The 27,429-nt window shown below is 43.5% G+C and overlaps 1 protein-coding gene across 1 annotated transcript; it reads right to left on the bottom strand.

The window, feature by feature from the left end:
* Window positions 1–1,361: 1,361 nt before the first annotated feature.
* CCDC197 (coiled-coil domain containing 197) lies at window positions 1,362–25,917 on the bottom strand. Its single transcript, XM_073350708.2, has 9 exons — window positions 25,637–25,917; window positions 22,707–22,752; window positions 20,612–20,788; window positions 19,851–20,008; window positions 11,085–11,167; window positions 6,124–6,296; window positions 4,669–4,779; window positions 2,935–3,051; window positions 1,362–1,786 (listed from the first exon to the last, which is right to left on the bottom strand). Exons 1-9 carry the CDS (start codon window positions 25,744–25,746, stop codon window positions 1,589–1,591), a joined length of 1,173 nt encoding a protein of 390 aa, XP_073206809.2. The 5' UTR covers window positions 25,747–25,917; the 3' UTR covers window positions 1,362–1,588.
* Window positions 25,918–27,429: the final 1,512 nt, after the last annotated feature.

The raw sequence follows: 27,429 nt of genomic DNA, 5'->3' as shown, positions 1-27,429 counted from the left end.
TTTGCTTGACTTCCCCATGTCCCTCTTACTGTGTTCTGGGGGAGTCATTCAGTAGAGGTCTTTTTGAGAACTTCTTTTTAAAGCTCCTAACCTGTGGACTGACCAGTGATAAATAATCCCAGTTTTGTCTTAATAGAACCATATCACCTTCCACCTGAGACTCTCAAAGCATTTTTACAAATAGTATTGAGTTACATCTAATGGAAGAATTATCCTCATTTTACAGATGGGGAAACTGAGGCACAGAGAGGTGACTTGACTTGCCAAGGGTCCCATGGGAAGGCTGTGGTGGACCAGGAAAAAAAATCCCAGAACTTCACCATAAACCCAATTTCCCATCTCAACAATAAGCCATGATTTTTTTTATTCTTAGAAGAACACCACACAGCAATGATTCTGTTTTGGGCAAGGAGTAAGACCATGCTGAGGATAATGAATCTATGAGGTTCTAAAATTGAGCCCTTGTTTTAGCTCTCAAGTGGGTGCAGTGGGGCAATTTTTGTTCTATGTCTGTACAGCACCGAGCACAATGAGGTGCTGGTCCGTGACTGGGGCTCTGTTGTAATAACTGGGCCTATAAATTTACCTTAATTTTGAGCTCAACTGTGAGAAGTAAGGAAATGTTCACAGAATGTCACAGTAACCTATAATAATAAACAAATGGCAATAAAATAAGTTATAATGCTCACAATCAAAGAAGACAAGCAACAGATGAAAGATGGGAGGAAAAAACCACAAAAATATAATAAATTAATATTAATGGGCCCCCTCCATGTAAGCCATTATTAGTTGGCTAACTCCTTAGGTGTCATGGGAGACTTGACCATAAGGAAGCATCTCAACGTCTGAGCTATTAAACTGATATTATACTTGAACTGAGTCAAAGGCCATTAACCTAGTACTGAACTTCTTGTTACTGGCATTGAGTTCCTCTAGCTTTTCCAGCTGATAAGTCACTTTGTACCTTCTGTTTCAGTTTCTCCCCTTGGCAACAGGAAACTGAAACCCTTGTTATGACATCAGAAAAGTCTCGGACCAGCTGCTGTAAATCAGTACAGCTGAGAACTTGTCCCTGATGTAATTTCAAACAAGCCCACAGAAAAACACACACTGCAACATAATCATACTTGGTATTTACATAGCAATTTTCAGATAAGGATCTTAGTGTATGTTTTACAAACAACAAATTAACTGTTCTCACACTGTGGTCAGATATGTTTTATTGTATCCATTTTAGTCTTACTTTTTGGTCAAAGAATGGAATATCATAAATGACTCCTTACTAATTTCACTGGACATGCCATGGATAAAACCCACAGCTAGTAATGGACTAATACTATACCCATATAGCAAAACCAATGTAGTTTTCATTTACTTTATTGGTGGGCTTTTTGGCTTTTGAGTTATAGTCCAGTAATTGTGTGAACCAATGCCAAACTTGTGTGTGTATGGAAGACACAAATATTAAAAATGAAGGCACTAGAAAGAAGCAATTCACACTATGAAAAGTCAATAAGTCTGAGGAAGCTTGTATAATTTCCTCTCTTCCATTGCTTTGGAAACTGCAATACATTAATACAAAACAGTGTCACACTGATGCTTTCCCGTTGTTTTTAGGAGTTTGTATTACACCACCACCGCCTCCTGGAACTTGGCTTTGGAACTTCTTCTTGGTGATTCCCATTTTTCTGCTCTGAGTTTTGTCTCCAAGAGTAGATAGCAATGCCCCAGATTCATCAGGCTGAGTCACTAATTGCTGGATATGCTTTTTTTCCAGAATGAATTCCTAGTACAAAAAGAGAGGTTTCTTCCATGCAGACATTCACTCATGGAAGGGCTCCATCCTGCAGCCCTTACTTACACACATAGTCCCTTTGATGAAACTAAGCAGCAGTTTTATATACTGTCCACAGCGAGATATACTGAGTAAGGGATCGAGGATTAGGATTAGGCTCATTGGCCCCAGTTTAGCAAGGTACTTAAACACATGCCTAACTTAAAGCATGTGAGTATTCTCGCTGAAGTCAATGAGCCTATTCATGTGCTTAAAATTAGCCACATGCTTCAGGATCTTGCTAAACTGGGGGCTTAATCTGTGAATTAGATGGTAAACGCAAATCAATTGTATCAATTCCTTCTAATGACTCCAACACTCAGGATGTTCCACACACAAACTACAATCTTGTCTGGACTATAAGTGCATGTTTAAAATTGTCACACAGAGAAAGCAGGACTGACAATCCAACACACAGTGTTTCTGGTGAAAATCTGCAAGTACCACATGGTCCAAAACCCCTGCATTGCAATGCAGACAGTATTGGTATTTCAGAAATTGTTCCCAAGACTAGCTGCGCATGGCACTACTGGTACTGCAGGCTTCTGTGGTCCTCCTGCTTTACCTTAATGACGAGCTGCTGCGCTGGTCCCCAGAGCACTACAGCTGGCCCGCTCCCATTCAGCAATGTACTCTAACCACCAACGGGCACGATGGCTCAAAGCCCCAGTTTCACAACCAAGAGCAGGCCAAACGCCACGGGTGTGTAGTGGAATGGCTGAGAGATAGGGAAATATTATTCCAGTTTCATAGATGGTGAAACTGAGGCACGGAGCCATTAAGTGACTTGCCTAAAGTCACACAGTGAGTCATTAGCAGAGCTGGGAACTGAACTCAGATCTCCCGATCCCCAGTTCCAGGTTTTAAGTGCTATGCAGTGTGCCCTCTCCCACTATGTATATAACTAACCTCTACATATGTTGCTAGTACATGCACTACTGCATTTGCTCAAAGGCTCCAAAACACCCATTCTTGAATGAGCCAGACATCTGAGTCACTTAAATTTTAGCTGCCTATACAATCTGTATTCCCTTAGCAGCAGGCACCCCGCTGTCCTAAGCAGCTTTTCTATTAATGCTACAGCAGGGTTTGTTACTTACTTGGATCATGTCCAGTTTTGACAACCATTCCATTTCCTGCAAGGGGCCATAATGCTGCATGTGGCACTGCTTGGCCAGGTTGGCGATAGCTAACAGCAAGCTGCCTAGTTCTTGACTCTGCAAGGCATAAAAGACATTGGTGAATTTTGCCCCACAGAACACTTTGCACATACGGGTGCCTGGAATTGCTAACTTCCATGATGAGGAAACACCTCTCAAGACTATCACACAGGAGTTTGGCTGGGTAACAATTCTGCTGTGAGACCTAGCTTCTCCTCAGTGTGCAACCCAACTGCACTGCTGCCTGTATCTCTGCCCCCATTTCCTCCTACATCCCTCTCTTGGCCCCTCTGTTCTACCCAAGCTTCTCTCTTCCCTCCTCACTTGGTGCCCTTCTTTGCACAAGGTGTAGACCCTCAGCAACTGCCAATACTGACATTGACCCTTCCATCCTACACCGGAGAATCCCCCTCTTAACTGTTTCCCCTCCTCCCAGATGTCTTCTCCCCCATGGGGCTAGTAAGATTGGGGTCCCTCCAGATTGCCAGGCTTGCAGAGTTTAGCAATTTTCCCACAAGTCCCTGCTGCCTCCTGCCTCGACTCTCTGTCATGCCCCAGTCCATGGCATGGCTCCCACTCGCTGTTGTGGTAGCCTCACTTGGTGGTGAGCAGCAGCAGGGCTAGTGAGAACGAGCTGTGCCAAGTGGCAGCTGTGGGTGGGGAGAGGCACAGAAGTAGGGCATTGCAGCAGAGTGAAACCTAGGAAGATGAAGGGATGAGTGGGGAAAAGGGAAAACCAGAGGGAGCTCTGGGAGGGGCTAATGAGGGAGATGGGAAAAAAGGTCAAGAGGGAGAGGAAGTTTAAGAGGGAAAACTGGGTAGTAACTCATGGAGTGGGAGGAAGACAGCGTGTCCATAGGGTTGGACTGAAAAAGTCTCTCTAGGTGTCAGCTGGGGGCTATGTTGGGAGAAAACTTGTCTGTATGGAGAAAGGATTGTGCCTAAAGGCCTTGACTGAAATCCCCAGTTTAGACAATCAGTGACTAGCCATTTTCACCAATACCAACTCCTAGAGTAGACAAGGAAAGCCACTTGAAGTTCAAAATCACTGCTTGAAACTGGGCTAGACTGCACTGGCTACAAGTCATGGCCTACAGCCTCTTTGCCTAGCAACAGCAGAAGTTTGCAGTGGTGCAGCTATACCAGTAGCTAGTCTGTGATGGCTGTAACAGAGGCAAATCTCAGTGTAAACAAGGCTTGAATCCGTCCCTGGAAACCACTGAAGATACAGTGTTTGGAGCAAGTTGCTGCAGATTTTAATGGTAGTTTCTGTCTTTAACATTGTCCTTTTAGAAAGAACTGAAGTTTAAGAACATAGGGCTAAACCCAGAAGTCCTTACTCACACAACATTCCCCCTGACTTCAGTGAGGACTAACCCTGACCTGGAAGTTTAGCCCACACCAAACAACAAACTAGATGAAAGTAAATGATAAGTTGGAGAGCAAACCAAGAAGAGGGATGATGTGTGTATCTTAGAACAATGGGCACGTTAATGAATTCTGGGCCTGATCCTGCTGCCAACTCCCCCACTTGCCTCCAAGGAAGGAGGATCAGGCTCTGAATGTTTGTGATCTCACTCGTGTGCCAGTCTTTTCAGTTAGGGTATGTGTCTCCTCTTTTATCCATAGCTCATGTTCTGCTGGAAGGAACAGAAGGGGCACTTTTGAACTTACCTGATATCTGAAGTGACCTTTATCGTGGTTAATACTGACTTCCAGCTGCTTGTTTTTCTCCTGTATTCTGTTGCACTTCATTTGAAGCTCAGAAAGTTCCCAAATCAGCATCTAGGTGAAGTAAACAAGAATGCCCACTGGGAATGTACTTTGCACTGCAGAAGGAGTCTAGCTCTAGTGTCAATCATTCTCCTAGTGGCTTTCAATTTGAAGGATCCCAAAGCACTTTACAAATTAACAAACTATTTCACTAACAGTGAGTTACACTCAGAGGCAAGTTTTTCCCTGGCCACATGGCTCCACTGGGGGAAGCACAAGCTGGATCTGTTCAACAAGTGTTGTATAGGCTACCAGCATTCTCCGCAGCCATGACTCTGAAAAAACTGGGCCATTCTGCTCTCAATTACAGTGATATAAGTCTAAAGCAACTCCAATACAGTTAGAGCTTGTCCACATGGGAAGTTCTTCTGGAACAACGTAGGGTGCGAATTTAAAGAGCAATAGTAATTCTGAAGTATTTTGACACTGATTCTTGAAGGTGAGTGTCCACAACAGGGAGCAGCTCCAGAATAGCTATTCTGGGTCAACTTCCCTATATAGACAAACCCTCACTCTGGATTTACACTGAGCACAGAATTTGGCCCCTAATGCCAGGTTCCTGGCCTTTGAAGAAATAAAGCCTCCAGGTGAAATTCAAATGCTACTGTGATGGCCACCATCTTGGCCAACACACAGGGGAATGAACAAGGGCTCCCAAGAGCTGGAACCATAAGTCTCTACGACTTGAGCTGAAGAGCCAGGCTCTTGCTACATCTCTTCCCCTTCCCTTGTAGGAGCCTGGATCTAGCCCTCTGTTTTTATTAACAGAAATGTTAAGGATTATTCACTGAATTAAAAATAAAACACCTGGAGAAACTTTTCTCTATCAGGAATTGGCTTCAGTGGCCACAGTGTATAAGCGTGGGTCAACATTGTGCTAGAAGACCCATGCTGTGGACCATTACTGCATAGTCTGCCCTTGGACCTGCCTGACCCAATAGCCACGGGACATTCAATGGGGGATGGAGGGCAGAATGTGCCACAGAGATTGACACTACTAATCTGAGAGTAAAAATTTGTCCAGGGTGATCAAGTGATGAGAACATACTTGGTGTTTGTGATCAGAAATATTCCAGAAACTGTCCGTTTCAGCAGTTACATATGGACCTAGGTTTGCCAATTTTGGTTGGACATATTCCTGGAGGTTTCATCACATGACATAATCTTTAATTAATCTTTAATTCTGGAGACTCTAGGACAGACCTGGAGGGCTGGGGGATGGATCCCATCCAAGGGTTCAGTGGAAGTCACTGGTGCTCAGTATTTCACAGAATCAGACCCTTACAGACCCTGGCTTAACTCTCTTGGACTAACTACTATCTACTATACCATAAATAACATGCTTGATAACATTACAAGTTTTGTGGTATCATGTTCCCGTTGCAAGGTTTCAAGGCCATGCTGGCTTTTCTCAAAGTCATCTGACAGGGTGATCAAGTTCTTTATCAAGGTCTGGTTTGTAGCTGACAGCATCTCATGCCGCCTGATGATAGCTCCAATGACAGAATCTGCACCATACTCCAGATAGTCTGTAGCGGGACACAGGGGAAACAGCACAAAGGGAAAATAGACTTAGCTCACCATGTATTAGAGATGCTTTTTTTCCTTCCTTTTCAAGTTATGTACCGGATCCTTTAAGGAATTGAGGGTATGTCCTACACTGCAACAAAACACCCAGATGACTCATGTCAGCTGACTTGGGCTCGTGGGGCTCTGGCTGGAGCCAGGGCTCTGGACCCTCCCCCTTCACTGAGTCCCAGAGCCTTGGCTCCAGCCCAAGCCCAAACATCTACACTGCAATTTTATAGCCCCGCAGCCCAAGCCCAAGCCAGCTGACATGAGTCAGCCGCAGGTGTTTTATTGCAATGTAGACATACCCCAAGTGGCTCAGGGGAGATATTGTGTATCCACAGCTCCCACACCTTACAGGAGGGGGCCAATTGCACAATTGGGCCCTGTCCATGCTAAATAAATCTTTTCCATGAAAACTGACTCAATATTTCCAACTGCAAACATTCAACCCTGATGAGATGATTTAAAAATCATGAGATTTTTTTAAAAAATATTAAATTTGGAGTTATTTTTAGTTGCCTTCCAATTTTGGAGCCTTTATGTTTTCAGTCTTTTCTCCACAACCACAAGGATCAGAAGTGAATATTTTTAAACTGAAAGCTGACAGTCTTATGACTTATGAGAGTCAGCTGACTTCAGGAACTGGGATTTTAAGACCAACAAGTATTGCAAGACTCATGATAAAGTTGCAAGAGTTGGAAACACTAATGGATATCTGAGAAGGAAAAAAAAGACTTCTTGTTTTGATAGCATGCAGGCATGAGTGACTTAATTCCATAAAAATGTACCAAGTTTTTGAACAATTGACACCATTTTTATTAGTGCCCTTGACTCAAAAAGTAGAAGTGTGCTAATTAAATTTGTTGATGCAAAGTTGGGAGGCACTGTCAATGCAAAAAAAGAAGAGGAGGACTTGTGGCACCTTAGAGACTAACAAATTTATTTAAGCGTAAGCTTGTGTGAGCTACAGCTCACTTCATCGTTTTTCCACTGAATGCATCTGATGAAGTGAGCTGTAGCTCATGAAAGCTTATGCTCAAATAAATTTGTTAGTCTCTAAGGTGCCACAAGTCCTCCTTTTCTTTTTGCGGATACAGACTAACACGGCAGCTACTCTGAAAATTGTCTATACAGAGGAGGATTGGAATATTAAACAGGAAAATCTGGATGACCTTGAAGGCTGGAGTGACAGAAATGAGACGAAATTCAATAGTACAAAGTGCAAGGTCATCCACTTAGGAGGGTCTTATAAGAATTTCTGCTACAAGCTGGGGACTTGTCAGTTGAAAGTGACAGGAGGATGAGAGAGACCAGGGTGCAGGGATTGATCACAGGATGACTATGAGCCAGCAATGGATGCAGCTGTGGAAAAAGTCAAATGCAATCCTAGGATGTATTACGTATTGCCAATAGAGTCACAGAAGTATTAATGCCATTATACAAGGTACTGGTGAGACCTCATCTGGAATACTGTGTACAGCTCTTGTCACCCATATTCAAGAAAGATTAATTCAAACTGGAACAGATGCAGAGAAGAGCTACTAGGATGACCAGGAGAATGGAGGGCCTGTCTTATGAAAGGAGACTGGAAGAGCTTGGCTTGTTTAGTCTCCCAAAGAGAAAGCTGAGAGGGGATATGAGTGCTCTTAATAAATACATCGAGGTGTAGAGGGATAAATACGAGGGAGTGTGAAGAGCTATTTAAGCTAAAGGACAATGTTGGCACAAGAACAAATGGGTATAAAATGGCCATGAACAAATTCAGGCTGGAAATTAGAAGAAAGTTTCTAATCAGAAGGGTGAAGTTCTAGAACAACCTCCCAATAGGAGTTGTGGGGAGAAATAAGTGGATTAGTTTTATGCGAGAGCTGGACAAATTTATGAGTATGATTGGATGACAGCACTGCTTGTGATGGTGAGGGGCAGGGTTCAGCAGCCCCAGTGATCAATTCCAGTTTATGTCTTATGTTCCTAAAACCTTATGCTTCAGGGTTTCCGTTGGCCAACTGCAAGGGTCAGGAAGGGATTGCCAGTCTCCCACCAGTGGATTTTGGGGGTTGGGGTTATCTCCTTCCTCTGAAGCGTCATGGATGGCCATGACTATAGAAGGGACACTGGGCAGTGTGGGCCAGGGCTCTGAGGGGGCACCAAGCATTCTCTCTCTCTCGTGCTTGGCTGATTGGCTCTTGCTCATGTGCTCAGAGTCTAACTGATCGCCATATGTGGAGTCAGGAAAGAATTTCCCCTCAAGTCAAATTGGCAGTGACCTTGTGGGGTTTTGCCTTCCTCTACAACGTGTGGGTGCAGGTCACTTGCCAGGTTTATCTGGGTCCATGTCACTTAATTCCCTGCCATTGCAGGGGCCTTCGGCATTGGTCCTTCCTATTCTCTGCCTGTGGCACACACAACAGTCTGATGTCCTGTAGGCTGCAATACTTTGGTCTCATTTCAGTTGCTGGATTTAGTATGTTGGTGCTGGGTGGTGTTGGTGGCCTGTGACATACAGGAGATCAGACTAGATGAGCTGGTGGTTCTTTCTGGCCTGAAATTCTATGACTATGTTTCTATGACAATATAATGCAGTCCATTTTAAAAGATGTACTGAAATGTAGCTGCATCTCTCCACCACTGGATGGCACTGGTTCTATTACAGGGACATTTAACTTGTGGGAAGCTTGGTCAGAGGCTGTAACAGTTTTTCACAGGACAGAATATTGATACCATATAACAAGAGAATCTAAGTGCATAATCTGAAGAACCGGGTTCTCCAGCAATAGGATGGGACAAGGGAATTAAGATTTTGTACCAAAAAGTTAAATATGGCATAGAAGAGTCTGCTTAAAAGAATCTACTCTTAGTCATGAATTCTGAGTCATTTAAGCAGGTGATTGCATCACCCAAACTTGACCGTGTTGTGAAGTGAAGCTGGTAAGTTTCCATGGCTCAGCTTCTGAATGTTGCTAAGAGATGAATAATCTATAGACTTAACACCCAACTAGATGTTAAATGGCTGTCAGAAGAGATATCTATGATAATCTGATAACCTTTTCGTGCGCAATTATCACTTCAGCCTTGAGTCTGGGCTAGAGAACCAAGACCTGAAATACGCGAAAGAACTCAGATGGACGTTTTGATGAATTTAAGCAAAGTCTTATTCTATGAGAAATGTGCAAGTAACAAGGCAGAATCTGAGATTTGGGGAAATTAATCAAGTAGCTGATCCTTTATTTGATAGAGAAATAACAAGCTGCACTGTATTTACTTATGATAGACATAAACTGAAAGATAAACCACAGCATTTAAAACTAGAAGAGCTTGTATCAGCCAAAATATCACTCCTGTCAGCTAAAACAGGGTTTCTCAACTTATCAGGTTGGTGATCCCCTAGTCAAGACAAAAATGTTCATGACCCCATTACATTTAGTACAAAAGTAAGAGTAACAAGGTATCAGTGATAAACTCTAAGCTTATTGTTATTTGTGTTTTAAGATGTTGCCAGAGAATGCTTACCCTTGAAGGGTAAGAGTCTGTGAGGAGTGGAGGAGAAAGAGTTCCTTTGCTTTAGGTTGTAATAAAATATGTAATGCTTCCCACTACTTCCCCCACCCCGATTGCCTTTCATGACCTTGTGACCTCTGGGTTGCAACGCACAGGTTGAGAAACACTGAGTGAGAAACTGGTCTGGAGCATCTTCTAGTGACTCCAATTGTTTAATAAATAGGGAAGGAGAAATGGTCTGGGCCCAGGCAGGGGTGGCTCCAGCTTTTTTGCCGCCCCAAGCGGTGAAGGGGAAAAAAAAACAAAAACCAAGCCTGGCTGAGCTGCTGCCAAAGTGCTGCCGAAGAGGAAGAGAGGGACAGCAGGGCCCGCCGCCGAATTGCCACTGAAGACCCGGACATGCTGCCCCGATGATGGACAGAGTGCTGCCCCTTTCTATTGGCCGCCCTAGGCACCTGCTTCCTTCGCTGGTGCCTGGAGCCAGCCCTGGGCCCAGGATGCCTAAAAGATCCCCAGAAGCTCTGGCAGGAGTCATCTGTGGATCATCACCTTACTGCTGGGCACAATGGATCTGCCCACTGCAAGGATAAAGCCTAGCTTTCTTGGAGGGGTTGGTCCATGGCTGTGGAACAAACTCCCATGGGAGCTAAGAACTGCCTGAAACCTCATCACTTTCTGTTCCAAGGATAAGCTGCATGTCAGACTTTGCTTTCAATAGCAAACTTGCAGAGCAGAGCAGAAATAAAATACCTACGTATAAAAAAAAAAATTTAAAAAACCCATGCCCCTCCCTGAATAGATAAGTCTGAATGAGTAAATTCTTCTAAGAAAGGGCAGTTGGATTATACCAGCCATCAAGTGCTGGGAATATGGAGACAATGTTCCCACCTATTTTTATCCTGCATACCTAATAGAACTGGTCTAGCTCAGCCAACATGGTCCAGGTAGGCCTGGGCACCTTATCTTGCCCACAGAACAAAACAATGTGGGTCGTGCAAAATGGATTTGACTCACTGAACTGTCTCAACCCTGCTGTGATGGTTAGCGTGCTGCTTAGCAGGCCTGTTTGTGACTGAGGAACAGAAGCTGTCAGATGCTCTGTAACATGTGGATTGCCTTTACTTTTAAAGACACTCACTACTGGCGATGACTAGGCTACATGGCCAGGTCACAGGAGCAAAATGAGTCAGTGAAAGTTACTATTATTATACTTAAGGAGACTGCAGATGCAGTGTAAGAGCACTTACTGTCAGGCAACTGGTCAGTGATTTTCAGTAGGAAATCCTCATAGACATTTTGCTTGGCTACCTTCTTCTGCAGCTTCTTTTGTCTGTAAAAATGCAGCAAGAAATATGTAAAGCTTAATAAAAACCAATGAGAACATGAGGAGCTAATTACATGAATCCCATGTGTCAATTATGGCTTCTTGTCACACTTGCACTACTCAAGGGAAAGGATTTCCCTTATAGTAATGTGAATAATGGTGTTAAGTATGTTGCATATAAATGACATAGCATCCTTCATCAGATCCAAAAGTGCCCAATCAGTTCAGCCTCCCAACACCGCGTGGAAGTTAGTGTTGTTAGAATAGCATTACTGTACTATTATAGTCATACTGTATTTTCATAAATGAGTAAACTGAAGCAATGAGAGGTTAAGTGACTTGCCCATGATTATCTAACTAGTCTGTGACAAAGCCAAGAACCCAACGCTCCTGGGACCTTGTACCAATAAAGTCAATGGGAATTTTGTCAATAACTAATGAGATTAGGACTCTAGTGGCCTGCTTGAACCATGGGACCATACCGTCTATCCTGGGGAGGAGTGACTGAAGAAGATTTGGGGGTCATGGAGAGTAATCAGCTGAACATGAGTTCCCAGCACAATGTGGTGGCCAGAACAGGTAATGGATCCTGGGATGCATACAGAGGGGAATCTCGTAGAGGGGTTATTTTACTTCTGTTTTTGGCACTTGTGCGATCACTGATAGAACATTGTGTCCAGTTCCGATGGCCACAATTCAAGAACGATGTTGATAAACTGGAGAGGGTTCAGAGAAGAGCCACAAGAATGATTAAAGGATTAGAAGACATGCCTTATAGCGATTGAGCTCTTTAGGTATGTCTACACAGCAACTAGACATCTGCAGCTGGCCCATGCCAGCTGATTCAGTTCGCGGGGCTCAGGCTGTGGGGCTATTTCACTGCTGTGTAGAAGTCTGGGCTCAGGCTGGAGCCCAGGCTCCAGGACTTTGCGAGGTGGGAGCATCCCAGAGCTCGGGCTCCAGCCCAAGCCCAGAAGTCTACACAGCAATGAAGCAGCCCAAACTCTGTGAGCCAAGTCAGCTGGCATGGGGCATCTGCAGGTTTTTCTTTGCTGTGTAGACATACCCTTTGTGTTTATCTATTTAGCTTAACAAAGAGAAGGTTAAGGGATGACTTGATTACAGTCTATAAGTACCTGCATGAGGAACAAATATGTAACAGTGGGCTCTTCAGTCTAGCAGAGAAAGTTATAACACGATCCAATGGCCGGAAGCTGAAGCTAGACAAATTCAGACTGGAAATAAGGTGTGAATTTATAATGATGAGAGTGTAATTAGCCATTGGAACAATTTATCAAAAGTCACGGTGGATTCTCCCTCATATGACAATTTTAAAATCAAGACTGGATGTTTTAGGTATGCTCTAGGAATTAGTTTGGGAAAGTTTTCGGGTCTGTGCTATACAGGACGTCACACTAGAGGATCAGAATGATCTCTTCTGGCCTCAAAATATATGATACTGGGACTGGATGACAGGGGATGGATCACTGAATAATTGACCTGTTCTGTTCATTCCCTCTGAAGCATCTGGCATTGGCCACTGTCAGAAGACAGGATACTAGGGTAGATGGACCTTTGGTCTGATTTGGTATGGCCATTCTTATGTTCTTTTGAATCTAAGCATGACAGTCTCTCCCCCCTCACCCCCCCACCCCCCGGTCACTTGCCCATAGCCACAAGAGCTTTTATCTTCTGATGGTAAAAAGCAAAAAAGAACAGTCTTGTTAAGACCCAGGACTAGAAATCAGGAGATTTGGATTCTATTCCTGACTCTCAGAGACTTCCTGTGCAAACCCCTTTGTCTCTCTGATCTCCTGTTTGCCCATCTGTAAAATGAAGCGTATCCCTCAAGGCCATGTGTGCTCTGTGGACAGCTGGACCTAAACTCACCATCAAGGTCCCTGAATTGTTCAGGGATTTGTGTGGTAATTCTGTACCAGCTCCATTAAAAGTGGAGGGTTTGGATTAATTAAATGGGTGTTATTTATTTTATATTACATTCAATTTTTTTTAATATTGTAACCTTGTTCTCCATTCCTAGTGGAAGCCTTAAGAGCTGCAGAACCTGTCCAAGTTATTCAGTGAATTTAGCCCTTTGTTCTTAATCTCACTGGGGCAGGGATTGTTGTTTTGTTCTGTGTTTGCACAGTGACTAGCACAATGGAGCCTTGATCCAAGACTGGGGCTCCTAGGTGCTACCACAGTATAAATAATAAATAGTAATGTTTGCAAGCTGTCCACAAATGGAGCATGACTTTTACAAGTTTGCTGTTCACAGTTGTCTGACTAATATTTTTTGCAAACAAATTCCAGCCTGAGAGTGTGTAACTAAGTGGCTGCAGCAAACATTCTATCTTCATCTTTCAATACTCAAGCTGTGTGATTGGTCACCCATGTCACATGGTATCGCTTTTGTTTCCTGATTGGACAACCATTAGCAACTACTACTTCTGATATCACTCAAAAGCAAATCAAAGAGATGTGAATTTGCAAAATGTTCACAAATAGCTGTCTTGACTAGTCATCCCTTTTTAACTAAAGTGCCCACGGAGTAGAATGTAGCAAAAGCAGTATACAGTAAATGGTAAGAGTACATGGGAGAGAGGAAAGTTTGGCCAAAGGCTCCATGGAAAATTCAGGTCTTATGAAACATGCTATTTGACATGCTATTTGATTTTGATTGTTGAATGTCTTTTTGATTGTTATTAAGTAGAGATGGGACCAACCTACAGAGTTATTAGGAAAAGACAGCTAACAATTATGCGAGATTCAATTATTAGAAATATAGATTGCTAGATTTGTAATGACTGGGAGAACCACATGGTGAATTGCCTGCCAGGTGTAAAGGCTGCAGACCTCCCAAAACATTAAGATAGACTTATGTGCACTGCTGGGGAGGAGCCAGCGGTCATGGTACATGTAGGTACCAATGACACAGGGAAAGGTAGGAGTTCCAAGCAGTCCAATTTAGGGTGATAGATAAGAGATTAAAGTCCTGTCAGGGGGCAGGGGTGTAGATAGGGGTCAGGGCAGTCAGGGGACAGGGAGCGGAGGGGAGGGTTGGATAGGGGGTGGAGTCCCAGGGGGCAGTTAGGGGCAGGGGTTCTGGGAGGGGGAGGTCAGGGGACAAGGAGCAGGGGCGGTTGGATGGGTTGGGGGTTGTGAGGGGGGCAGTCAGGGGGGCGGGAAGTGGGAGGGGACAGATAGGGCGCGGGGGCCAGGCTGTTTGGGGAGGCACAGCCTTCCCTACCTGGCCCTCCATACAGTTTTGCATCCCGGATGTGGCCCTCAGGCCAAAATGTTTGCCCATCCCTTATTTAACTTCTAAAAGGGGAACTATGCAAAAGTGAGGATAGTAGTTAAACTGAAATTAAAAGGAACAGTTACAAGAGTGAAATGCCTGAAAACTGCATGGAGACTATTTAAAACACCATAATCATGGCTCAAACTAAATGTGTACCCAAATTAAACAAAAACAAAAACAGCAAGAGGACCAAAAAAAAAAAATGCCACTATGGCTAAACAGATAAAAGAGGCAGAGACAAAAAGACACCGTTTAAAACTAGAAGCCAAATCCTACTGAGGCAAATAGAAAGAAGCATAAACTCTGGCATTTCAAGTGTGAAAATATAATTAGGCAGGTAAAAAAAAAAATCTGAAGAGCAACTAGCAAAAGACAAAATCTCACACCATTTTTTAAAAATTACATCAGAAGCAGGAAGCCTGCCAAACAATCAGTGGGACCACTGGACGATTGAGGTGCTAAAAGAGCACTCAAGAAAGGCAAAGCCATTGTGGAGAAACTAAATCAATTCTACAAGCCATTACCCTATGATCCCACTGAGAGTTACCAAAAGCAACTACAGCATTTGCTCAAGAAACTTCCTGAAAAAGCACAAGATCAAATCCGCACAGACACACCCCTGGAACCCCGACCTGGGATATTCTATCTACTACCCAAGATCCATAAACCTGGAAATCCTGGGCGCCCTATCGTCTCAGGCATTGGAACCCTGACAGCAGGATTGTCTGGCTATGTAGACTCCCTCCTCAGGCCCTACGCTACCAGCACTCCCAGCTACCTTCGAGACACCACTGACTTCCTGAGGAAACTTCAATCCATCGGTGATCTTCCTGATAACACCATCCTGGCCACTATGGATGTAGAAGCCCTCTACACCAACATTCCACACAAAGATGGACTACAAGCCGTCAAGAACACTATCCCCGATAATGTCACGGCTAACCTGGTGGCTGAACTTTGTGACTTTGTCCTTACCCATAACTATTTCACATTTGGGGACAATGTATACCTTCAGATCAGCGGCACTGCTATGGGTACCCGCATGGCCCCACAGTATGCCAACATTTTTATGGCTGATTTAGAACAACGCTTCCTCAGCTCCCGTCCCCTAAAGCCCCTACTCTACTTGCACTATATTGATGACATCTTCATCATCTGGACCCATGGAAAAGAAGCCCTTGAGGAATTCCACCATGATTTCAACAATTTCCATCCCACCACCAACCTCAGCCTGGTCCAGTCCACACAAGAGATCCACTTCCTGGACACTACAGTGCTAATAAACAATGGTCACATAAACACCACCCTATACCGGAAACCTACTGACCGCTATTCCTACCTGCATGCCTCCAGCTTTCACCCTGACCACACCACACGATCCATCGTCTACAGCCAAGCTCTGCGATACAACCGCATTTGCTCCAACCCCTCAGACAGAGACAAACACCTACAAGATCTCTGTCAAGCTTTCTTACAACTACAATACCCACCTGCAGAAGTAAAGAAACAGATTGATAGAGCCAGAAGAGTTCCCAGAAGTTACCTACTACAGGACAGGCCTAACAAAGAAAATAACAGAACGCCACTAGCCGTCACCTTCAGCCCCCAACTAAAACCCCTCCAACGCATTATTAAGGATCTACAACCTATCCTAAAGGATGACCCAACACTCTCACAAATCTTGGGAGACAGGCCAGTCCTTGCCTACAGACAGCCCCGCAACCTGAAGCAAATACTCACCAACAACCACATACCACACAACAGAACCACTAACCCAGGAACTTATCCTTGCAACAAAGCCCGTTGCCAATTGTGCCCACATATCTATTCAGGGGACACCATCACAGGGCCTAATAACATCAGCCACACTATCAGAGGCTCGTTCACCTGCACATCCACCAATGTGATATATGCCATCATGTGCCAGCAATGCCCCTCTGCCATGTACATTGGTCAAACTGGACAGTCTCTACGTAAAAGAATAAATGGACACAAATCAGATGTCAAGAATTATAACATTCATAAACCAGTCGGAGAACACTTCAATCTCTCTGGTCACGCAATCACAGACATGAAGGTCGCTATCTTAAAACAAAAAAACTTCAAATCCAGACTCCAGCGAGAAACTGCTGAATTGGAATTCATTTGCAAATTGGATACTATTAATTTAGGCTTAAATAGAGACCGGGAGTGGCTAAGTCATAATGCAAGGTAGCCTGTTTCCTCTTGTTTTTTCCTACCCCCCCCCCCAGATGTTCTGGTTTAACTTGGATTTAAACTTGAAGAGTGGTCAGTTTGGATGAGCTATTACCAGCAGGAGAGTGAGTTTGTGTGTGTATGGGGGTGGGGGGGATGTGAGAAAACCTGGATTTGTGCAGGAAATAGCCCAACTTGATTGTCATGCACATTGTGTAAAGAGTTGTCACTTTGGATGGGCTATCACCAGCAGGAGAGTGAATTTGTGGGGGGGGGGTGGAGGGTGAGAAAACCTGGATTTGTGCTGGAAATGGCCCACCTGATGATCACTTTAGATAAGCTATTACCAGCAGGACAGTGGGAGGAGGTATTGTTTCATATTCTCTGTGTATATATAAAGCCTGCTGCAGTTTCCACGATATGCATCTGAGGAAGTGAGCTGTAGCTCACGAAAGCTTATGCTCTAATAAATTGGTTAGTCTCTAAGGTGCCACAAGTACTCCTTTTCTTTTTGCGAATACAGACTAACACGGCTGTTACTCTGAAACCTAAATCAATTCAGTCTTCAGTGGTATCTTTCAGAGGATATGGGGGAGATTCCCACACCAAAACCATTCTTTTTAGGTGACAAACCTAAGGAACTGTCCCAAATTGAGGTATTAATAGAGGAGTTTGGGGAACAAATTGAAAAATCAAACAGGAACTCAAATATGAAATTGCAGAACTACTAACTATGGTAAGTAACCTATCACTAAAATCAGCTTCTGTACCAGATGACTTGAGTATATCTAATGTGATGCCGATTTTTTAAAAAGGCTCCAGAGATGATCCTTGCAATTACAGGCTGATAAGCCTAACTTTTCAGTATCTGGCAAATTGATTGAAACTATACTAAAGAACAGAATTATCAAACTCACAGATGAACAAAGTATGTTGGGGAAGAGTCAACACAGCTTTTCTAAAAGGAAATGATGCCTCACCAATCTATTAGAATTCTTTGAAGGTGTCAACAAGCACGTGGACAAGGGGGATACGGTGGATATAGTGTAGTTGGACTTTCAGAAAACCTTTGACAAGGCCCCTCAAATAAGGAGTCATGGGATAAGAGGGAAGATCCTCTCATGGATCAGGTTTCAGAGTGGTAGCCGTGTTAGTCTGTATCAGCAAAAAAAAAAAAAAACCCAAGGAGTACTTGTGGCACCTTAGAGACTAACCAATTTATTTGGGCATAAGTTTTCATGGGCTAAAACCCACTTCACTGGGTGCATGCAGTGGAAAATACAGTAGGAAGATATATATACACACAGAGAACATGAAAAAATGGGTGTTGCCATACCAACTGTAGCGAGAGTAATCAATTAAGGTGGGCTATTATCAGCAGGAGAAAAAAAAACTTTTGTAGTGATAATCAGGATGGCCCATTTGAAACAGTTGACAAAAAGGTGTGAGTAACAGTAGGGGAAAAATTAGCATGGGGAAATAGTTTTTACTTTGTGTAATGATCCATCCACTCCCAGTCTTTATTCAGTAACTGGTTAAAAGATAGGAAACAAAGGGTAGGAATAAATGATCAGTTTTCACAGGGAAGAGAGGTAAATAGTGGTGTCCTCCAAGGATTTATTTATACTGGGAACAGAGCTATTCAACATATTCATAAATTATCTGGAAAAAGGGGTAAACAGTGAGAAGCAGGGATCCTAGAAATCCGTTTGCCATGGAAAAACAAGGAAAATCGATTTTCCGTTTTTACAGAGAATCTCTAGTTTTTACATTTTGTGAACAAAATAAAAATATATACAGTGGAACCCTGATTATCTGATCTAATTGGGACTGGGGCCAGATCAGATCATCAGAAATTCAGATAGTCAAGACAATGGGCCGAGCTCAGGCTGTCAGTCCAAAAATTGTAAATATATCAATAAAACTGTGTGTTCAGCTGATAACTATATATATTATGGCTAGGGAAACTAAAGTTCAGTGTTTCATTTTAATCATGGAAAAATGAAGATTTTCATTTTTTTTGGTCAGAGAATTTTTTTTTTTTTTAAATCATGGAAAGCTAGGATCCCTGGTGAGAAGTCAAAGAGTGCAGATGATACAAAGTTACTCAAGATAGTTAAATCCAAAGCTGACTCTGAAGAGTTACAAAGGGATCTCACAAAACTGGGTGACTGGACAACAAAATGGCAGATGAAATTCAGTGTTGATAAATGCAAAGTACCGCACATTGGAAAACATAATCCCAGCTATGCATACAAAATTGATGGGGTCTAAGTTAGCTGTTACCACTCAAGAAGGAGACCTTGGAGCATTGTGGATAGTTGGGTATGGATTAGCTTCCATATGAGGAGAGATTAAAAAGACTGAGACTGTTCATCTGAGAAAGAGACTAAGGGGGGATTTTATAGAAGGTCTACAAAATCATGACTGTTGTGGAGAAATTGAATAAGGAACTGTTATTTACCCCTTCACATAGCACAAGAACCAGGGGTCACCTAATGAAATTAATAGGCACTAGGTTTAAAACAAAAGGAAGTACTTCTTCACACAACATAGAGTCAACATGAGGCTGTTACCAGGGAGGTTGTGAAGGCCAAAAGTATAACTAGGTAAAAAAAGAATTAGATAAGTTCATGGAGGCTAGGTCCATCAATGACTAGCCAAGATGGTCAGGGACACAACCCCATACTTTTGGTGTCCCAAAACCTCTGACTGCCAGAAGCTGGGACTGGAAGACAGGGCATGGATCACTCGCTAATTACTCAGTTCTGTTCATTCCCTCTGAAGCATCTGGCATGGGCATCACAAGACAGAATTCTGGGCTAGATGGACTATTGATCTGGGCTAGATGGACTACTGATGGACTATTCTTATATACTTAAGGTTCTGGACTTTCTGATTTAAGCTTTCACAAAATGTGTACGTGTTCAAATCTGGGGGGTTAGCTCTCTTCTAAAGATTTTACCACTGTATACATTGCATGGAATGTAAGTTATCTGAGAAACTGAGCTGATCCTGCTAGTATTTGAGCCTTCAGGGTCTAGATTACTGCAATGCAAACCTGAAGTTTAGGTTTCTAAGCCACAAACACATGTTAGAAAGACACATGCAAAATGATATAGTAGAACTCGTTAAGTGGGCGGTGGAAAGTGAAATTTTTAGATAACCCTAGATGGGTCTGTTGCATACCTGACTTTGAGTTTTTCAAGTTCTGCTACCAGTTTATCTATCTCCGTCTGTTTTATTTCATTCATTTTTACTTCTGCTTGGTATTTCTGGAGTGCACGCCTCCTCTTCACATTACTTTCTGTAAGAAACTTGTCAAATTTAAGAGCTTGATTCCTGCTCTGGCAAAAAAAAAAAAAAGGACATATTTAATAAACCAGTGCAACACCCCATTCAGGGAAGAGACTTTTTGTAAAATCAATTAAATATGTGCATGCTCTGCTTGCTTATCCTTGTTAAACTAAAGTTTTACAAATCTACAAAGCCCCAGGTTTGTTTCCATTTATATTCCTGTAGGATGAAGAATCAGGTTCACACTAGGTACCTGACACCAACATTTATGTCACTGCTGAATTTAGCCCTACATGTTTTACTGCATAAGCAAAGGGGAGCAGTGTCAGTCTATAGAGGCTTTCAGGATCAACCCAATGCTGATGGAGCAATCTGAAAGTCATTCTTATCACTGTGAGTATGATCAGACAGAGAGCGAAGGAGAGCACATTGCTTTCACTTGGGAAAAAAGCATACCAGGCTGCAGCTCTTGCCTGCTCCAACATGACTCTGCCAAGCACTCAAATACACCATTGACTGCACCAAGCCCAGAAGCAAGTATGCAGATAGAGAAACCACCATAGCAGAGTCCTGGGAATGTGAAAAGACTGGACTAACTCCTCAGGGACCCTGAATGCTCTCTTCTCATAACACAGATGGGAAATGATGCTTACATCCTGCTGCTTTTTGGCAAATTGTGCTCTCCGCTGAGCCACAGCTTCCATCCGCTCTTTAAATTCCTGTCTCTTAGCAATCAGCTCTGCCGTGACACGATCAGCTTCAACCTCTTTCTTCAGAACCAAGGTTTTTTGCAAAGAGTTTGCATCAGTCTCAAGAATCTTGCTGGGGGCCTACAAGTGGAATTGGGTTTTCAAATCAATAGAGGCACATAACAAATTCCTGTGAAGTTCCCTTGGGTCTTGCATAAAATCAAATGCATCATTACTTTTTGTCTTAAAGTATTAACCAAAATAATTATTTTTATCCCCTTGCCCTCAAGGTACGGATTAAAATAAGAAAACAAGGATTCAAACAAGAACATGAATGCCACAGTTTTAAGGCCAAGTCCTGATCCTATTAAGGCAAATGACAGAGCTCCCCTTGACTGCACTGAGAGCAGACAGTGGCCCAGAGCTCCCAACCTGCCAAATGTGACCACAGTGTGGGAAAATAATTCATATAGAGGGACATAAACTGTACATCAGTGCAGGGGCTTAATATCAGCTGGGCTGTATTTATTTCCTAACAGACAACATTTTCTAGAATCCAGTCTTGATGGTGATACAATGCACACAGGACCTGATTCTCTACTGGTGTAAGTAAAAAATAACTCCATTTTGGTTAATGGAATTAGACTGGGGTAAATGAGAGAAGAATCAGAATTTACCGTGTTGGATAAGATACTTCAGAAGATGGTGTTAAGATGTGACAGGACATCCCAACTACAAAGAAGTGATTAGCTGAGGTACAGTGTCAGGTGTCACAAAAGCCTCAGAAGTTTGTCATTGACTTCTTCTTAGCCCAATCCTGAAACCCTTACTAAAAGCCTGCTCTACTTTCTAGTGAAGTCCACAGCAAAGTTCCCATTCAGGTCGGTGGGAGTCTTCCTAACTAAAGACGTCAGGATTGGGCCCATGGTTCTTGGAAGCTTGAAGCTGAAATTTCCTTACCAGAATATTTTTTTCCTGCTTGGTGCCCACAATGGTTTGTTAATGCTCTTTGCTAATTGGCCTCTCGTATTTGTGTGTTCATGAAAAAAAAGCACTGAGATGTTTTTGCAAAAGAAATCCCCCATATAAAGAATGACGTGGCTTGGTGAGGGGTGAGAGGCCCATGTTTGAACAGAGCTCTTGTAGGAGCTGACTGCAGCATCCTTTCAGCTGCAACTGTCATCACATCACCTCAGCAACTGATACATGGCGCTGAGGTAATTTTCCTGAGGAAAAGGGTTCCACGGCCTCACCTACAGGGTCGTCTTTAGGATTTATGGGGCCCTATGCAGTATTATTAAACTGGTGGCCCTATGCTGGTGCAACTGGTGCCCCTGCACCGGCACATTCGGCTCTGTGAATATGGCCCCTGCCTTCTGTCTAGGAAGGGGACTGCGGTGCGCACTGGGTGTGTGGGAGCCAACCTGCTCTTACCTGCTGTCCCAGTCATAGGCGCAGACTCCGTGGATGTCATGGGGAAAATTTAGTGGGTGCAGAGCACCCACCAGCCCCAAACTCCACCCCTCAGCCCTCCTCCCCCCACGCCTCTTGCGCACCGGCAGCCCCGCACTTACCAACTCCTCCCCCTCCCTCCCAGCGCTTCCAGAGTGCTGCGAACAGCTGATTTGCTGCGTTCAAGCTCCAGAACGGATGGGGAGGAGCAGGGATGGGGCGTGCTCGGGGAAGGATGCAGGGCAGGGATGGAGCAGGGGCGGGAAGAGGTGGGGCAGAGGCGTGGGGGAAGGGGGGAAGTTGGGGGCTTGGAGTGGAGCGTGCGGTCCACCATCGCCCGGCAAGATAAGAAGTCGGTGCCTACGGTCCTGCTGGTGCCCCAAATTTTTAGGTGCCCTATACAGCTGCATATGTCCCTGCTCATCTATCCAGCCACCAAACTCAGATCCTACAGCAATGAGGGCCATACAATTCCCATATAGACAGACACAGATGAGCTGATTCTTGATGACACATACACAGCACCCTGTTGAAGGGGAAGCTCTTGAAATATGTTCCCTGTGACACACACACAAAAGAAGGAGGCATAAAAAAAAACACATCTAACCTCGTTGATGATGGGGATATGAGTAACATCTTTATCCTCTTCTTCCCTGGGAAAACAAATGAGAGTCACCTTTACATGGGGAGAATTAAGGACACTTTGACAAGCCAGATCAGAGTGATAGAGTTTAAGGCCAGAAGGGACCACACTCGATTGTTGAGTCTGATCTCCTGTATATCACAGGCCACCAACACCACCCAGCACCCACACACTAAACCCAATGAAGAAAATGAGACCAAGGTAAATAAGACCCACAGGAGATCAGACTATTGTGTGCCACAGGCTGAGAATAGGAGGAACTGATGCACCAATGCCCAAGGCTCCAGCAATGGCAGGGAACTGATTAAGTGAGATGGACCCTGGTGTAGTTGGCAAGTGACCCACTGTAGAGGAAAGCAAAAACCTCCCAAGGTCACTGCCAGTCTGACCTGGGGGAAAATTCCTTCCCAACCTCACACATGGTGATCAGTTAGACTCTGAGCATGTGAGCAAGAATCAGCCAGCCAAGCACCTGAGAGAGAGAATGCTCGGTGCCCCCTCAGAGCCCTGGCCCACCCCACCATTGTACCATCTCCAGTCATGGCCATCCCTGATGCTTCAGATGAAAGAGATAAAAATACCCTCCCAGAATATATTCAGGGGAAAATATGCCTTCCTGACCTCTACTGGTGACTGCCTGAAACCCTGAGGGATGTGCTTTTAGTAATATAAACTGGCAGTGAGTCCCAGGGCTGTTGAGCCCTCCCCACCCTCACCATCACAAGCACCTCCATCATACAATTGTACTCAAATTTGTCCAGCTCTCTCAAAGAGAATTAAGTTGTTTGCCCCCACAATTCTTACTGGGAGACTGTTCCAGAACCTCCCTGCTCAGATGTTTAGAAACCTTCTTCTAATTTCCAGCCTGAATTTTTTCATGGCCAGTTTATAGCCACTTGTTCTTTGACAGTATTATCCATTAGCCTAAATAGCACTTCATATTCCCTGGTATTTACCCCAATGTAATTATAGAGAACACTCATAACCCCTCTGAACCTTCTTTTTGCTAGGCTAAACAAGCCAAGCTCTTCCAGCCTCTTCTCATAAGATAGGCCCTCCATTCCCCTAATCAGCACCTGGTCCACTTTAAATTCATCTTTCTTGAACATGGGTGGCAAGAACTGTACACAGTATTCCAGATGAGGTCCTATAAATGCCTTGCACAATGGCATTAATACTTCCCTATCTCTACTGGAAATGTCTTCCCTAATACATCCTAGGATTGCATTTACCTTTTTCACAGCTGCCTCACACTGATGGCTCAGTTATTCTATAATTGACCCCCACATCCAGGTCTCTTCCCTTTTTTTTTTTTTTCCAACTGATGAGCTCTTAGCTCGTAGCAGAAATTCTTATTATTAGATCGTAAGTGCATGACCTTGCACTTTGTACTATTGACTTTCATCCCATTTCTGTTATTACAGTCTTCAAGGTCATCCAAATCTTCCTGTATAATATTCCAATCCTCCTCTGTATTGACGATGTCTCTCAACTTTGTATCTTCAGCAAATTTCATTTGCACACTTCTACTTTTTGTGCCAAGATCATTAATAAAACTTAAATCCACATGATCAAATCCCAATAAGGTAGACTCACTTCACCTTTCTATAGCCAATAAATTGAGTTCAATGCTCTTTACAGTGTGAGCGACTCCTGAAAGAGATCTCTTGTGTCCACATTACAGGTTTCCTGGCACTTCTCTTAAAACTAGAAGTTTGCCCTGGTGTCCTTAGTTAAAAAACTGTATAAAAGTTTAATTTAGTGCTCTCACAACACGCAAGGACATACAGAAGTATTATCAAATGTTCAGATAAGTACCTGGAGAGATGAATATTATTTTTGTTTTACAAATACGAAAAGTGAAACATTGGCAGTTGGTGACCTGCCCCTGGGCAAAGAGTCAGGCAGAACTGGAACAAGAATTTAGGTTTCCATTACAAGATTAATCCCACTGCAAAGTGTCTCAAGTTATCATTTTCCACTTTGGTTTGTTTGTGTTCATGAGGGTTGTCATACTGGAGATTGAAATCCTTGAGTCCAGGGTGGTATAAAACTCTAGATATGACCCTTAAATGTGCATAATTAGAACTAATGGGCATGTCTGGTATGTTACCTATTCTTTTGAAAAGATGTTCTATAAAAAAAAGAAATGGCTGCCAAAATACATGAGGACTGTGCATCCTTGACCTCTCATGACTTTTTAGACAACCAGCAATTCAGCCAGATATGGTAGATTCATACGTGTGTCACAACTTCAGTATGTTGGCAAGCGGAAACCACAGTGATGACCACATTACAAACAGCAAACTAGACAGATTAACAGGGCACACATATGCAGCAGCTGCACATATTCAGTTTCCCAGATTTGTCCTGGACTTTTCCAGGCCTGAGTTTGCCAATTGTGCATGTGTGTCACATTATGCATGGTGGGTGTTTTTTTTAGAGACTCCATACTATCTTCTATAACTTGTAAGTTTAAATGATTCACTGCCTTGCTGTCTTCTACGCTACTCCGGGTTTGCAAGATGGATTCAGTTACAATAAATGGACACGTTCAGATGTTGCAAGCAATAATTTTATAGTAGAAATTGAGAAGGTTTCAATCTCACTAAATTGTCCAGCCTAAGAGCATCATCCTAGATAGCTCAGCCTCTGAGAGGTAAACTCCACAGTCAACACAGATCCCCGGGGGAGGGAGCTATTTTTATATGTCTACCATAAAGGCTACTACAATACTAATCAATCTGTTCTTATTCTAAATGCCCTAGAAACACACAGGGAAAGGGGAGATCGATTTCAGAAACTCAGATCTCACAGGCACATTCACTTTAACACTCCCCTTTTAGACTTTAGATTCCAAGAAATAAAACGTGAGTGCAAGTGACATCACCTACCTGTGTTCCCCTAACTGGGTCACAAAAACGTTCCTCCTCCTGTTTTCCAGCTGCAGTGAATACCTAGGATCATCGTTCCTTGGCACTGCCAGGGACTCCATGTAACTCATGATGAGCTCGGGAATCTAGCAGGCGACTTTCCCTACCTGCAATACTTCATACACAAGCCATGTGCGTTGCAGTGTCGTTCTCCTTCTGCAGAGGGGAAAGAGTTTGCAACAGACGTCTAACTACAACAAAGCAATTAGAAGCGTATCGTTTTAACTGCACGAGAGATGCAGAGCAGTCTATCTTAGTTGCAACTTCAGAATTTTGTATTGCAAATCTCCGGCAGAGCTCACTCACAAGAGTCGGGGGAATGCGAGCGGGTGAGCGTCTGGGGGGAGGGGGGGGAAGAGGGAGGAGGTGAGTTTGCTGTTGCTACAGTTACCTTTCAGTAGCCGTCCTCTTCTGGCGTTCCCCTAGCAACCCTGGGCCGCGTTCTAAAAGAGAACGCGGGACACAAGTGGATCAGGGCCTCAGTACCGGGAGAGTGTCTTCTCTGAGGGTGACTGGCTGGGCTTTGCTTGCCCAGGGGATAACTCCGCTGCATAGCTATGCACAGCAATCTCATTAAAACACCCTCTTTTTAACGCAATTCGAAAAGGAAATCACCCCCTCCCCCGCCTGACATCTGCAGTAAAAGAGCCCGGTCCAGATGCACTGAAATAAAGGAAAAATAAAAGCAAATCCTGAATACTTTAAGAATACAAACATTAAAAATGGCAGTTTGGGGTAAGATTTGTTTGAGCTTTCGGAAGCTGTTTGGCTTGCCTAATTCTGTCCTTTCCCCACAGTTCCCAATCTTTTTGCAGCATATCCCTTTTTAAAACCTCTCAAACTTCTAATGAGTTGATAGTGGACTAAGAGACTTGGGCACTGAGGTTCCCTTTCTGCAGAGCAGGTTGTGGCTATGCAAGTTTGGGAACCACCCTGGCTCCTGCCCCCACACACTGGGACCCCATCTAGGGGTAAGGAGGTTCAGTCAACATGATTTTTTTTTTTTTGAGGCAGCAGGCGGGGATCTTTCTGAGATGCTTACAGTGGTTCTCATCTGGATGATGATTTTTGTCAAGAGGACACCTGTACAATTCACACTAGACTGTGACCCACCAACTCATGACATCATGACCACACACAGCCTTAAGATCATATATTTTGCACAATATCAATCAACCTTTGTTGAATTCAAACCGTCAACCTCTGTGGTTAAAGGCTCCTTCTCCTATTCCCTTGACCCCCTGCACAATTCTTTTTAAAATAACGAGTAGCCTGGAATCTTCTGTGGTTTTTCTTTAACTAGATAGAGTTTGTAATCCAGATTTTTTTTAAAAAAAAAGTACAGAAAATGTCACTAGAACATCACATGACTAGTCAGTGTATGTCATTTGTATGTTATGTTATTTAAGATTTAAAATATAGTTTCCAAAGCCCTTTGAAAGAACCCTTGAGACTCTCTCAAATACTTTCTGGGTCCAAAGACACTGGGCTAGATCTTCAGCTGGGGTAAATGGGAATAGTTGAATTGAAATGAATGGAGATGAGCTCTTTTAAATCAACATTGGAACTGGCCCAATAATTCTGACAAACACTTCTCATGATAAAGGGACACATTCTCTGGTCCACTCCATACACTTTACACCATGTAAGTGCACATAGTGCAAAATTGACTAAAAGCATCTGGAAATAGATAGTGACAAATTCTACCTGGGCAGGGGAATTCTTCACCAACAGAAAGCTGGCAGAGGTGGCTC

This window comes from Lepidochelys kempii, chromosome 6, assembly GCF_965140285.1.
Source record: "Lepidochelys kempii isolate rLepKem1 chromosome 6, rLepKem1.hap1, whole genome shotgun sequence".
Classification (NCBI taxonomy): Eukaryota; Metazoa; Chordata; order Testudines; family Cheloniidae; genus Lepidochelys; species Lepidochelys kempii.
The sequence above is the reverse complement of the archived record's forward strand: the minus strand, read 5'-3'. Positions and strand labels throughout refer to the sequence as shown.